This window comes from Mus musculus, chromosome 16 (assembly GCF_000001635.26).
Source record: "Mus musculus strain C57BL/6J chromosome 16, GRCm38.p6 C57BL/6J".
In the NCBI taxonomy this organism is placed as follows: Eukaryota; Metazoa; Chordata; class Mammalia; order Rodentia; family Muridae; genus Mus; species Mus musculus.
The window spans coordinates 76,286,929-76,300,679 of NC_000082.6; the positions used below are offsets into that span (position 1 = coordinate 76,286,929).

General features: G+C 41.4%; 1 protein-coding gene across 5 annotated transcripts in view; it reads right to left on the reverse strand.

Annotated features, from left to right (window-relative positions):
- Positions 1-474: 474 nt before the first annotated feature.
- The window catches only part of Nrip1 (nuclear receptor interacting protein 1), an 86,425-nt gene continuing 73,148 nt past the window's right edge, over positions 475-13,751 (reverse strand). For all 5 annotated transcript variants that reach the window (NM_001358238.1, XM_006523050.3, NM_173440.3 and 2 more), the window contains one exon: positions 475-8,087. In NM_001358238.1, coding sequence (NP_001345167.1) covers positions 4,254-7,739 — 3,486 coding nt within the window. In that variant the 5' untranslated portion in view covers positions 7,740-8,087 and the 3' untranslated portion in view covers positions 475-4,253. The remainder of the gene's footprint in view (positions 8,088-13,751) is intronic.

Genomic DNA, 13,751 nt, shown 5'->3' on the forward strand with positions numbered 1-13,751 from the left:
GGAAAATGCTCTCCACCACTGCTCACACATGTATACAGGTCACTGCTCACACATGTATACGGGTCACTGCTCACACATGTATACGGGTCACTGCTCACACATGTATACGGGTCACTGCTCACACATGTATACGGGTCACTGCTCACACATGTATACGGGTCACTGCTCACACATGTATACGGGTCACTGCTCACACATGTATACGGGTCACTGCTCGCACGTGTATACGGGTCACTGCTCACACATGTATACGGGTCACTGCTCACACGTGTATACGGGTCACTGCTCACACATGTATACGGGTCACTGCTCACACATGTATACCTCATTCAACTCCTCACCTCATTCAACTTCTCTCCTGTACACATGCATCTTTATTTGGAAAGTGACACAACTTGTTTTTTTGGCTTCAAAACAAACAACCCCATTAAAAAATGAAAGAAGAGCCTCTGATAAAAATCTTAGGACAAAGTATATGTATCTAATTAACTTTATTTTGGAACACTGTACAAACTTCAGTTTAAAAAAAAAAAACAAAACCATGTAGTGGTCATTCAGTTACATACTGAGAAATGGAAGACAGACCACAGGCCAGCTGTCATTTTGAGCTATACTTTAATTACAGGTTTCTAAATATACTAACTTGCTAATCAGTTGCTTATTTTTTTCCCCCTTCATTTTTCTGAGACAGACAAAATACATGTCTATTGCTTTTTTCCTTTTTCTCTCTATGACCTTGGACTTTAACATTAATGGAAAACCTAAAAACCAGAGAAAGCCCACAAAAAAGAAGCCATTTCAAGTTAGAGACAATGCATTTCTCATTTATTCAAATTCACTGCAGGAAGTAAACACTAAAAGATTTAAAAAAAAATTCACACTGCGGTATGTACAATTCATTACATCACATAAAGAAATCAAATTTAATAATAAAAATGGCAAATTAATATCACTAAGCAGGCTGCATCAAAACTGGCTGTAAACCCAAGATTCTTACCATGAACGGTAATGTGCCTATATTCCAGCATTTAGGAACACTGGACTATTCCTGGTTATGTTTCCAATGGGATTTGAAGAGTTGTGAAGTTGCTCTGTGAGTTCTTTAATGTTGAAAGTGGTTGATTAAAAAGAAAAAAAAATTAAGACCCTTGAATTCGAAGCACATTTTCTCACAAAGCATAAGCCACAGAGGTCATGTCCGGAAATGGAATACTGTCGTGTTGGATGACCATCTGCCCTGACTTAAGACGGTTTCTGTCGAATGCACAGATGCACAGGGTCCCCCATGCACTTGTCGTCATGCAGCAGGTACGCAGACTTAAATAAAAGGTTTATTTTATACATTTGTCCAGACTTGCAACTGTATACATACATGCACATTTTTTTAAACCTGTCTGATTATATTTACACTTAATACATGGAATATACAGGAACCAAAGAAATTAAAAGGTTTTTCTGTTGCATTAGAACAATACAAAATATGTATTTTTTCATTAAGGAAATCATTATTTACATTACCTTTAAAAACCAATTTTAACATCTTCATGTAACAAGTCAATATATATATATACACATTTATATATATATATATGTATATATATAGAAAATATATACTCTCACCAGTTTATTCTTCTGTAAGATGTAGCAGAGAATAAACAGGTAATGCTACCTTACTGATGTCAATGAGAGCTGTAGTACCCATTCACAAATGACTTTATTAGGAAGAAACTGCCCAGATATCGAAAATAGTCCTCGAAAATGTGTATGTGCATATTTGAATCTACATATGCAAAGTGAATTTGTGGATGTATTATGCCCTTTCTCTTCTTTAAGATTTCTCTAAACAAAACATGGGGGGGGGGTTATTCTCTAGAAAGTCAGAACAGCATCCTTCATAGGCATGTTTATTTTTGTCTTACATATTCTCATTCCAACAAAAACAAAACAAAACAAAGCGAAGCGATGCTGGCTCTGGACGTTTCCCTGACCTAAGTGCTGTTCCATTGTAAGAAGACTACTGCGCCGTGAACAGAGGACGAACTCCAGCATCCTACAATATATTTCTAAGGCTCCAGCCCTTTCACCATGACCAAGAAAAATGACTAAGTGTAAAGCTTATTTATATAGTGTAGACAATGAGATTGTCACAGTATAAACATGGAGTAAAGTACCTCACTGGCCAGTGGAATTTTTCATAGCAGAATAAGCATACACGTTCTCCTTTCTCTGATGTTGCATAACATACACTCTGGTTACCATATAACATACCCATTAACTATTTACAAATCATCTTGAGAAAAAATAACCATTTAGAATTTTAGGTAATTAAGAAATAATGTCCATTTGTAATATATATAAAAAAAATCTTAGAAACAACTTCAAGTATGTATAACAATTCCAAATAAACTTCTTCCTACTTAACTGCTGAGTACACAGTAAGTTTTTGATAAGTCAGTTGTTAACCTGGCTCAAAACTGAAAAACAAAAAATATTGCCTGGAGGAGGAACTGTGGGCTATAAACAAATGAACTTAAAAACCAACCTGTTTCAAGACTGAAATTCCACGTGGCTCAATTATATATTAAGTTCTTTCAAGACAATGTCAGTATTTACTTTTAATGCCTGTTTAAAATGAATTGATCCGTGAAGTGACTGTGCAGGTCCTGTCATGGATTGATAAGTGCCCTTTGATTTGGTTTCAGGTAATCTGAGTTTGATGTCTTTCTTGGGTTGAATCTGTTAACTCCATAAACACTGCTGTGCAGAGGACAGTTTGACTAGCAGGTAAGGATGTATTCAAGAAGTTTCCCAACCGTCCTGGGATCACCTGAGTTTGCTAAGTGGCCCTGTTATTCCACCCCTAAGGCTAATTAAGTTAATCTTACTAATTAGAGCAAATAAATAATCACAGATTTTCCTGAGATGTTGACCCAGATAGGAAAGTTGTCCCCTCTACCCAATTTTTTTTTTTTGTCATAAAAAGTATTCCGAACCCGATTTCCAAAGATATAATAGTAAGATTGGAACTATGATATTGCAAATTTTGAGTGGATATGTGACTGTATTGGGGGAAAAGTATAGGCATCAGATAGTTACTTTAAAGTCTCATGTTCTGGAAAAGTCCTAAGCCACAGTTTTCAAACATCAGTGTGCGGAAGAAGCACATACAGAACATGTCAGGATACAGGCGGAAGGAGGACGCCCGGGTCCACTTGGAGACGGTGTTCTGTAGACCTGAGATGCTGCCTAGGAGTCTGCATTTAAATAACTGTTCCAGAGACTCATGTGATAGTCAGATGAATGCAGTGTCTCTGTCCAGAATTAAGAAATCCTGGTTGTAAAGTCACGGGTCCCACAGGAGTGGTGAGGATCAACTTTCAAAAGAGACGGTAAAAACCATCCAAAGAAAACCCATTTCTGCTTTTGTTAAAAACGATTTCTAAGTAGTCAATTGTCCAGGAAACAGCCTGAAGGTGAGTGAAGATTTCCTTCTCTAATTTTGAAAAAGGAGGAGTATTAATTTAGTAAAGTAGTCAAAATATAAAAAAATGGAAATCTGCCTTTTATTTTTAAGGATCTATTAAACTCCCCTCTATTGTAATCAATTGTTACTAAATAGTAAAAGGTTTAAAGAAATATATATATTGAAAAGGTCTGGGGTGGGGCAGACTCATTGGGAACCGCAAAACCCCTTCCAAGAGTTAAAAAGAATTTTGTTTAGCAAAAGTGAAAAAATGTAAGCATTGCTTTTTCTTACTTTTAGACTGATGAGGTGTGAATCAGCACAAGGCTTCTGGGTTTTTTTTTTTTTCCTAATTTGGTTATCTTCCAAATAGCTAACAGTTTGGATGTTACAAACACGTTATGTAGGCTGGCTTCTGAGATGGGAAATGAACAACCCTAATAAAGACAGCAAGTTGCATCAATCCACTACTGGTGAAGTTGTGCATTTTAATGTATGCCTCTTATTTACGATTATAAAAACAGGTTCATTCGTAGGCTAGTCACAGTTGTTATCTGATGCATACAGAAATAGTAAACAACCAACCTCGAGTTCAATTGTTTCCTCATGACATCTAATGTTAAGCAAAAATTAGTATGCATATTTAAACATCACCAGTGACCAATACTTTCAAAAGGAAGGAGTTTCAGTTATACCATGCTTTTCTCAAATCATGCTCTTATTTATACAGATCTCAAGTTCATACTGACTAAATTTTAAAAAGACCCAAAGTGGTATGGCAGGTACACATTTATTCTGACTCTTTTTTTATGGTGAGCGCGTTTCCCAGAAGTCCATACACTTCTCCATTTGTACTGTGTGGGCGAGAAGCATTATTTCCCATATGGCTATTGTACGGGCTTCTTAGATTAAAGAAAGAAGCTTTAGTTTCTGCAGCGGGAAGTAGCTCTTCTTTGACTGTAACCTGTGAGAGACTCTCGGCTGACGCAGGCTCCCTCCAGATGTCTTTGTCCTGGGTTTCTTGTGTGGTAACAGAATTGCCCCCTCCCTTCTGGAGCATGTAATAGAGGATCGGATTAGTTTTGGTCAGTCTTGGAGAGTCTTTTTCGTATTCATTCTTATCCATATCTGCGATGACCCACTTAATGGGTCCCTTCTCACCGGGCACGGAACATCCATTCAAAAGCCCAGGTTCTGGTCTGGACCCCACACAGCCCAAGTGCTCTGGGAAAGGAGGGCTCAGAGGGGTCTTTACCATTCCCGGGTATGAAAATGTCCTATGATCCGTCACACAACTGCCAGGCTGCGGGGAACTATACATCAGTCCATTTAAAGAAGAAATGCCGAATTCAGGTTTGCTGCCGGGCGCGTTGTTTTTGTGTCCTTTCTTTTTCGTGTCGGGGACAGAGTCACTCCTGTGTGGGGACAGATCTCGCACACAGTTCTCGGAGAGCAGCAGCTGCTTGAGAACATTGAAGCTTTTGCTCTCTCTGGCCCAACTCCTGTGGTCACCATCGCTGGCTGAACTATGCCCAGCAGGGTATTTATAATCGAGCTCATTCCTGCTAAACTTCAGCTCTTCCTGATGAAGCAACGACCCGTAGAGTACTTCCGGGCCGCTGTGATGATTGGCAGTATCTACGGCAGTATTTTTCATCTTTTTAAATGGATTCTCCAGTGGTTCCGTATACAGCTTCCTTTTCTTCGGGACCATGCAGATGTTCTTCGACTCCAGGGTTGGCAGCTCACTGTTTCTGTGACTCTTGTCCTGCTCATCTGCCGGGTAACTCTCTTGATTCTGTCTCAGCAAGCGACTCAACAGCCCGTTCTTTGAGAAAGAGAAATCCTGAGGTGAAGCAGGCTCGGATTTAAAGTCCTCCGACACTGGTAAGGCCGCTGTGCTCCTGTGGATGGCGGGAGTCACACCTAAGAAGGGGGCGCTCTTGGCATCGTGGTTTAAGGGCAGGTTTGTGTTGTGGGTCTGGAAGTCGTCACAAGGCTCGGATTTAATCTTCACCATGAGTATCTGTTCATTTGCAGCCCTCTCCGAATGCTCCTGAGGAGCCTCGTCTCGTGCGGGGGTTTTCTCTTTCTTCTCATTCTTCCCTTTGCTGGAATTTCCCAGGAGCAACTGAAGGACAGTCCGTCTTTCCAAGAGATTTTCTATCTCACAACCAGGAAGTCCCGGCTCAGGCCCGGCAGGCTGACTGCTGAAGGCTTTGCTCTCTTCAGCCGCATTGGTTTTATTTGAGAGCAGAGGGCTGTTTAATCTATCAATCAGACCGAGAGGTTTGTCTGGGTTTCCACTTAACAGCTGTTTGCAGGGTCTCTGCTCTTCCCCTGGCCCGGAAGACTGCAATCCGCACTGAGCCAAATTTTGTAACAGTTTACTGGCACTGAACGTGGCGGAATTTTGTGCACCTTCACTCGGGGCTGGTTTCTCGGCTTGGGACTCTTTGCCTTTCGTGAGGTCCATCAGGTGGCTAGGCGCGGTGTTCGTGAGCTTGGAAGCGGGAGTACTGCAGGCATACGGCGGGGAATTCCACTTGATGACCAGAGAGTGCTGGGAAAGATTGATGGGAGACTCTGCTTGGCTGGCTGTATACAGTGGTGGAGTGCTCACTGGGGTAGTCCTGTTGGTACTGGGGCTTTCGATGACAGAAGTCCTTGTGTAATTCTGAGGACTGAACTTAGTCCCATCACTATGGATGTCCTGAGGGCTGGCGTTCCTTTCAACAGTTTCTTCACTTTTATGGCCGAGCAGCAACTGAAGAAGAGTGACTTTCTGGTGTGAATTCAGCTTGGAATTTGTTGAGGTATCTTGATCTTCTTTGATGTCAACGCCGGGGATCTTGGGATCCCACGTGTTTAACAAGGACTGGGTTAGGTTCTCCAGCGAAACGGGCCGCTCAGCTTCCGGCTTTTCGATCCGGTGTTTGCAAGACAGGTCTATGGGAACGCAATTGGAGTACGAGCTTTCGTCTCCACTGCTGTCATCTGTAAAGCTCGGGTTGTTATCGGAGTACTCATCAATCGTGGTGGGCGTGCTACTCTCAAAACTGCTCGCTCTCTCGTTCTGGCTGTGCCCGTTCATCGGCGTGGGTATGGTCTGGCTTTTGAGGAGATGCAAAAGCAGACTGTTATTAGCAGCCTGCTTTAGGTTGTTTCTTTCCAGTGAGTTCTTATAGCTCGTGTTTTTGGGGGAGGAAGGGACAACACCCATTGGACTCTGAAAGGTGGCAGCGTTATTCTTGTTGGCCACCAGTTTGCTTGCCGGCAGTGCTCTGGCCTGCCCGTTGAGATGGCCAGACACCCCTTTGGAGAGCTGCGAACTGCCCACGTCCTTCTGCCCATTCTCTTGCAATCTGGCCATGGCTGCAAGTCTTTCGCTTGCCACCTGATGTGCGTTCTGCGTTTTTAGAGCATGTTCCCGAGAGTACTGCTGCAGGTGGGCCTCGCTGGACAGGAGCAGCGCCAACTGGCTGCAGGCAACACTAGGCTTTGGGGAGGCAGCGGGACTCGCCCTTTTCTCCACCATGCTGGCAACAGCCTGTAATCTTGCAGCACATGACAAGGGCTCACTCATGACCTTTGTCCCACTTTGTCCCACTGCGGGATGGGATGACTCAACAAAGCTATCTCTGATAAGGTTTGGAGTCACGTCAGGGAGGGTGGGACCTGACTTTTGATCCTTGGTTTTACTTTTCTTCAACAGAGTTTTTAAGTGACTTGAGGCCACGCCATAGCACCTTAAATCCTTCTCCACTTTTAAAGACTCGTGACTGAGGGCATATCCCTGCTCCTTGAGGCTCTGTCTAATCTGCTGTGACAGAGCAACAGTCTGCAGCCTAGAGCTGAATGACTGAAGCAAAGAGGCCAGCAATGTGCTATCCTGTTTGCCTTTAGGCACACTGTCAACCATGCCAGCCAGCAACGCTTCCTTCTTTACGTTTAAATTCACGATGGAATCAGACAGCCTCTTCCGCTTTGCCGCGTTCCAGTCCTCGGAAGACTGCAGCAGTCTGGCTTTTTTGAGGTGCAGCATGCCAGATCCCTGGTACGTCTGGGTACTGACAGTGGGACCATTGCTTTGACAGGAGGGAAACGCACTGCCCGAGAGGTTAAAGTTCTGGTCTTCCTCTTTGTGGCCAGCAGACTTTTTGTTAATGGCAGTGCCTGATCCCCCTGCTGCCTGATGCATTAGTAACCCTTCGAGGTAAGTTAAGACAATAGAATCCTGATGCACATCAGAGCCAAGCTCTTCTCCATGAGTCATGTTCAATACAAGCGCTCACAGGGGCTCGGCTTCCGTTCACGTGAAAGAGCTCCTCTCGTCAGTAAGATCCCACGTGACGTCAGGAAGTGAGCGTCACCTGATCACCTCCCATAGCAGTCGGGCAGAGATGCACTGTTAACATTCTGACCAGGGGATCTTCAGGCAGTGACGAGGGGCTCAGAGGCTGGGGCAAACTCGGGTGCAGACTACAGCACTGATGAGTGGCTAGGCAAGGGCCAGCCTCGCAACTTCCTTAGCACAGCGGCAGCGCTGGCACCCAGGTCTCAGGGAATATGCTGGTTTTCTTTCTTCATCATCTTTCGTTGCTCACCAAACGCACGTCAGTATCTAAAAATATAAAAATAAAAATAGTTGAGGAGAAACAGAGCTGGCATCATGCTCATTACCTATAAGGAATAGAATACAGCATTGTGAGTTTCACATAAGGTATAACACATTATAAATATAGTTTGCACACACACACACACACTATGCACACATACACATGACAGCCACATCCATTTAACATGTGATTTGTAGGTATGTATCCTTAAAAATACTTCACTGCAACGGAAGGATGAGCTACGGCCTTGCGAACACAGCACAGTTTACTAAGAGGCTCCAATGCTGTACAGTAAGTAACACACACGTACGTGTTTCATTGTTTATTTCCTACCTTCCCCGAAAAACGAGACTGCAGGTAAATAAATAATCATTTCCTAAATCAGAACCCACCCCGGATGTTTAACTTGAGGGATAACGGGAAATCCCGAGTTCGTGCTTCTCATTCACACGTCATCCAACACAACGCTCAGACGCCAGTCTCCATGGAGATCTGTTTCAGCACTGTGGAATGACATGAAGCCGGGGAGCTATGACAGCGAATGCTAGCACTGGGCCCTGAACCTTGACCCACATATCTAGGACAGTATAAGTATAGTATAAGGAAAATCCTCTTCGCCCGGGGCGGTCTATTTCTTCTTACATGCCCAATGAACATGGACACAGTTAAACAGTAAATGTGATTCAGAAAATATCTTAAGGCTCCTTTAAAGTTTTAAGTGAAAAATTTAATAAAAGAAAGGCAAATTTAAATCTTTTTCGTTTTCTGCCCAAAATACCAAAGAAATTTGATAAAGGAAGGGTTCCCACTAGATGAGTTAGAATCTGAACCCAGAAGACCCCATGCTCATGAAGGGTGATGCTACCATTGACCTCTGTATGCCACACCTGACTAGCGTGTTCAGAAAGCTTAATATCCAGGTGGATTTTCCTCTAATTCAAGAATAAAATGGGTGAACAAGGTCGCACTAGATAACAAGAAATACAGAGTTTTCATCCCATCAGTCGCTGTACTGGAAGGACTTCATCATTCTGAGGTTTTACTGTCTGGAAGCTAGAAGCCCTTCTGCCCACCAAGACTCCGAGCAGTCACAGTTCACTCGAGACTTTTCATTAAGTGGGAAAATGCCAAAGGCAGGCGCATGACAAAAGAAGTCAGAAGGAAAGAGATGATGTGAGAGTGAGGTCATTTATTCAACTGCTTACCACAGTTGCAGTTAATCTAAAAATGAAAAAGATTTACCAATTATTAAGACAAGGAAGGTTCCTGCTCTCTATTCAGCATAATTAGCTGTTCAAAGTTTTAAGAGTAACACATTCTGGACCGAAAATGAAATAAAATATATTGAATTTGTCGTGCTTAATAACAACTTTTAAATGTGAGTCTACAAGTAGGATCTTGCAGATTTTTTTATGTTCTGAGAGATGACGCAGCACAGTGGGTTACACAACTGGTCTGCAGTTGGCTTTGAAGAGTGAAGACACTTCATGACTGCCTCCTCTTATTGGGGACTCCATTACTTTCCTTTTGCCTTAAGCCCAGTGGTGTGAGATGCTTCTGAATCTTGTGATCTTGCTGAGACTGAGAAACACCTAGCTCGGGAATTCCCATCCCTGGGCGTACCTGTGAGAACAACTCCTTACAGAGCAGATTAACTGAGGAGACCCACCCTGGACACAGGCAGCGGCATTCCACAGTCTAGGAGCCCACGTGGGAGAAAAGTAGAAAGGTGGGAAAGAGAGAGTGCATGGCCACCAGGATGGGAACTGTGCTCCACCCAACAGACCAAAACCACTGCCAGTGTGAGCGCCTACGCTTAAAGCTTTCTGTGCTTAAGTTGCTCTGACATTTCAACATCTTCTCATCAGAAACTCCAAGGCTACTCCCCCAGCAACAAAATGGAAAACTACGTGAAAGAACACTGCTTAAAAAAACAAAAAAACAAAACCAAAAAAAAACCGCATAGAATATATTATGCACATACTGGATAAATATCTAATAAAATATGTATACTATATTACATGTATATAATTATACTCTAGACGCACATTCCTGGGCTGGAATACAGTCCAGTGTTAGGCATTTGCTTCCTATGTAGAATACACGGCCCCAGGCCTTGGGTTTGCTCTTCAGTACTACAGACACACGAACACACAGATCATTGTAACTTTAAAAATGATTTCCATGTAAAGCAAACCTTATTATCAATTAATAAATATTCTTTTAAATATGTTTTTAGGACCAAAACAGAGTCTAAAGAACCATGATGGTGCTCCAGGGACTAATTCATTTTAAAAGAAATTTAATATAATTCTATTGATTTAATGTAATGTCTGTTATTCAACAAGATTAAAATTATAAAGCAAACCCTGCTTTTATTAACTTAAAAATACTTACAAGCATAAAATTATCTTTTAGATCTTTCTTATGAGAGGAATTTTGCTGGTTCTTTAGTATGTAGTAGAAAAAGAGTATTCTGAGAGAATTCTAAAAAAATAAAATATGAAAACATTTATGGAATCTTGATCATATGGTTAAGATAGAAATTTCAACATGGAATGCTTTAGTGAAACACATATCAATGTTTGAATTATAAGAGTATATTTTCAAAAGGGGTTGCAAGTAGTTCACATGTGAGCAGTTTATGAATGAGCATAATGTTCATTCTTTGAAGTAGCTAGATTATTTCCAAAGCAATGTTTTATATTCTCCATTACTTTTGGTTTAAGATACATAATAAAGACTACTATCCAGTTGCTTTTAGATTCAGTATCTGTAATGACACATAGCATGCTATTTAAAATAAGTCTAAGCAAGGACTTCCAATTGTTCCCATGAAAATTTGCCAGTTTCTTCATAGGCAAGTCATAACTACCTGAGTATTAAATCTCAAGAAATTTCTGCACAGAAGTGTTAATGAACATGTGGACCTTTGGCTCTAGCTCATACAGGAAGGCTCAAGGATTCCTTCCTGTGCCTGTCAACAGCAGCTCCTTTGACAGCTCTGTCTACTGTGGATTACACTTCAGGTCCCTTGAGGGGCTTCCCTGACAAAGAGTTTTACAAAGTACATCAGAGTTTCATGAAGTATTAATAGAAAACGTAGCAAGAACATCCCAGAGTCCTGTCCACTGACCACTTCATCCAGAGGGAGGAAAGCACTTCTCTGACCAAGCGTGAGTGAGAAATCAGGATAGAAAATCTCAACAATTTCACAGAGCAAGACAGGGCAATCTTCTGGGATATGGGACCTAACCCTTTACTAAGGAGCAAGGACCACAGCGATTGCCCTACTATAAATTGAACATGAGGATGCTGCTGGGAATAAAAACTTAAAGAGAGAAGAAGGCTCATTCCTTTGCAGCTCTTACACAGGGCAGGGATGACAACTGCAAGGTGGAGTAGATGCCTAGAATGCAGTTCTGAGTAAACTCCTAACTTCTTTTCAAAATGTGCATCTTTTCATAGAAGCTGAAAGCCAAGATAACTTTCTTTGCAGTGCTATCGTCATCTGAAGATCGGCGTGTGGCTGGAGGATTAATGGAAATAGGCATAGGGACACACACACACACACACACACACACACACACACACACACACACACAAAGAACTTATTTAAGTCAGTTTGCTCAAATGAGATGCTCACCCTCTGCAATTAAAATTTAAAAGCTCCGTCCACCCCCAGGAGGGTTCACACTTTATATAAATGCATCCACTAACACTCACATTTCTCCCTATTGAAAATGGAGGGGGGGGTCTTCAGGGCTGCCCTGGCTCCTAACTTGCAGATCCACACCTTTAGCCTGCTTGTAAGGGGCTTGCACAGGTTTAAATCAGTCACTTAAATCTCCCATTTAAAAAAGCATCACTGGGAGGCATAGCTTCTTGACTATCTCAGGTGTTTATTATGGGCTGGACTTAACTCCATGATTCCGAGCATCTTGTTAAATTGTAATTGACAAAAAACACACTTTTGACCAGAAGGATATGCTCTCATATAAGTGTACCAAAGACACAAGTTTTGTGGTGAATTCTAGAGAAAAGAAATGGTTTTTGAAGTCCACTCAATCCCTTACAAATTATTTCTTTTCATGAATTTCATTTTCTGAAAGTCCCAATATCTTAAACCTGTGTTTATTTAAAAGGTGAAGATGAACTTATACTATACTGGATCTTCATTTGTTTTTCATAATGGTTATATACTAAATAAAATGCCAGAAAATACTCAGGATCTTTGAGTACCCAGATAAATGCAAGAGAAACGACAGGCCGATTCTGGGGACAGAAATGAGTCTCTTCATGTAATAAAATTCAGAATTATATTCAGAAGATTGAAAATCAGAAAACAGTCACTAACAAACTCCTTTGGTAGCACATTTCTTTTCTTTTTTAAAGTCTAGATCCATAATAACATAGGGATAGCTTTTAGGTTTTCCTTAGCATTTCTTCAGGGTAACTTGAGACCATTCAATGTCTGTTTCCCAGTCTCTAACAGAACGATGACTACCACTTAAACCAAAGCCCTTTCTCTTGGAATTGCCTATCTGTAACATGTATGCACAGGGGCATCTTTTTTGAGACTGGTGTATAATTTCTATTGAAGTCAACTACAGTTTCTCCACCTTAAAATAGAGTTGACATACAGACAGAAGCCCAAGGTCAAGGTCACAGATCAGCAAGAAAGATTACCAAGAGAACTGATGTAACAGCTGGCGTTTGATCAAAGCTCCCAGGGTTCCTAGCACACGCCACAGACATTTTGCCTTTACTCACAGGAAACACTCTGGCTTAAAAATATTCCTTTCATCTTGAGAACAAAATCTTCATATATTTCTTTCATTAAAAATCATGATTCTACTAAATATACTGCCTCAGCTCCAGGCCAGCTCTCTGCATCTCAGAATTGTGAATTTTACCTATGCAGATGCAGATGCATACACGTTTGTGTTTTTGTTTGTTATAACTCATCTTCTTCATGATAATTTTGAATGTAAACTTCATTTGCATATCCCCAAACAGACCCTGCTCCCTTACAAATCCAATCCAAATGAAATTGAATTTAATTCAGTTTCACAGTATCTCAGACCGTGCCTAGATTTCACTGTTGAGTAGTCGTTCTATAGGAACGTCTTGTAATATTTCCACCACACTTTCTACCATATATCTGGGAAGAAAATTTAGTTATCAACAATTGCTACAAAAGTGCTTTATAATGAAATTATTATCAAAGGTGCACTTATCTAACAAAATCACGAACATGCAAAGAACAAGTGCAAAAGAACATGCACGGACAGATCTGTAAACTAATTTCAAATTGTGATGTCGGCTTCTGATGCAAGCTTAATGTAGCTGGGCATGGTGGCATACGCTTTAAATCCTAGCACTCTGGATGGAGAGGTACAGCTGGGTCTCTCTGTGAGTTCAAGGCCAGCATGTTCTGGATTCCAAATTCAAGGCCAGCCAAAACTACATAATGAAGACTGTTTTAAGAAAGTCGAAAGGGGGGACTTAATATATAAATTATTTAATTATTTTTTGAAATCACCATCTATTTCTGCCAAAAGATGCAAGTTACATTAATGAGTTCTTCTAGAAGACCAGTCATACCCGTTACAAACCACACCACGGAAGCTGTCTTAGTGGGGGCACTTATCAGTTAACCAAGTGTT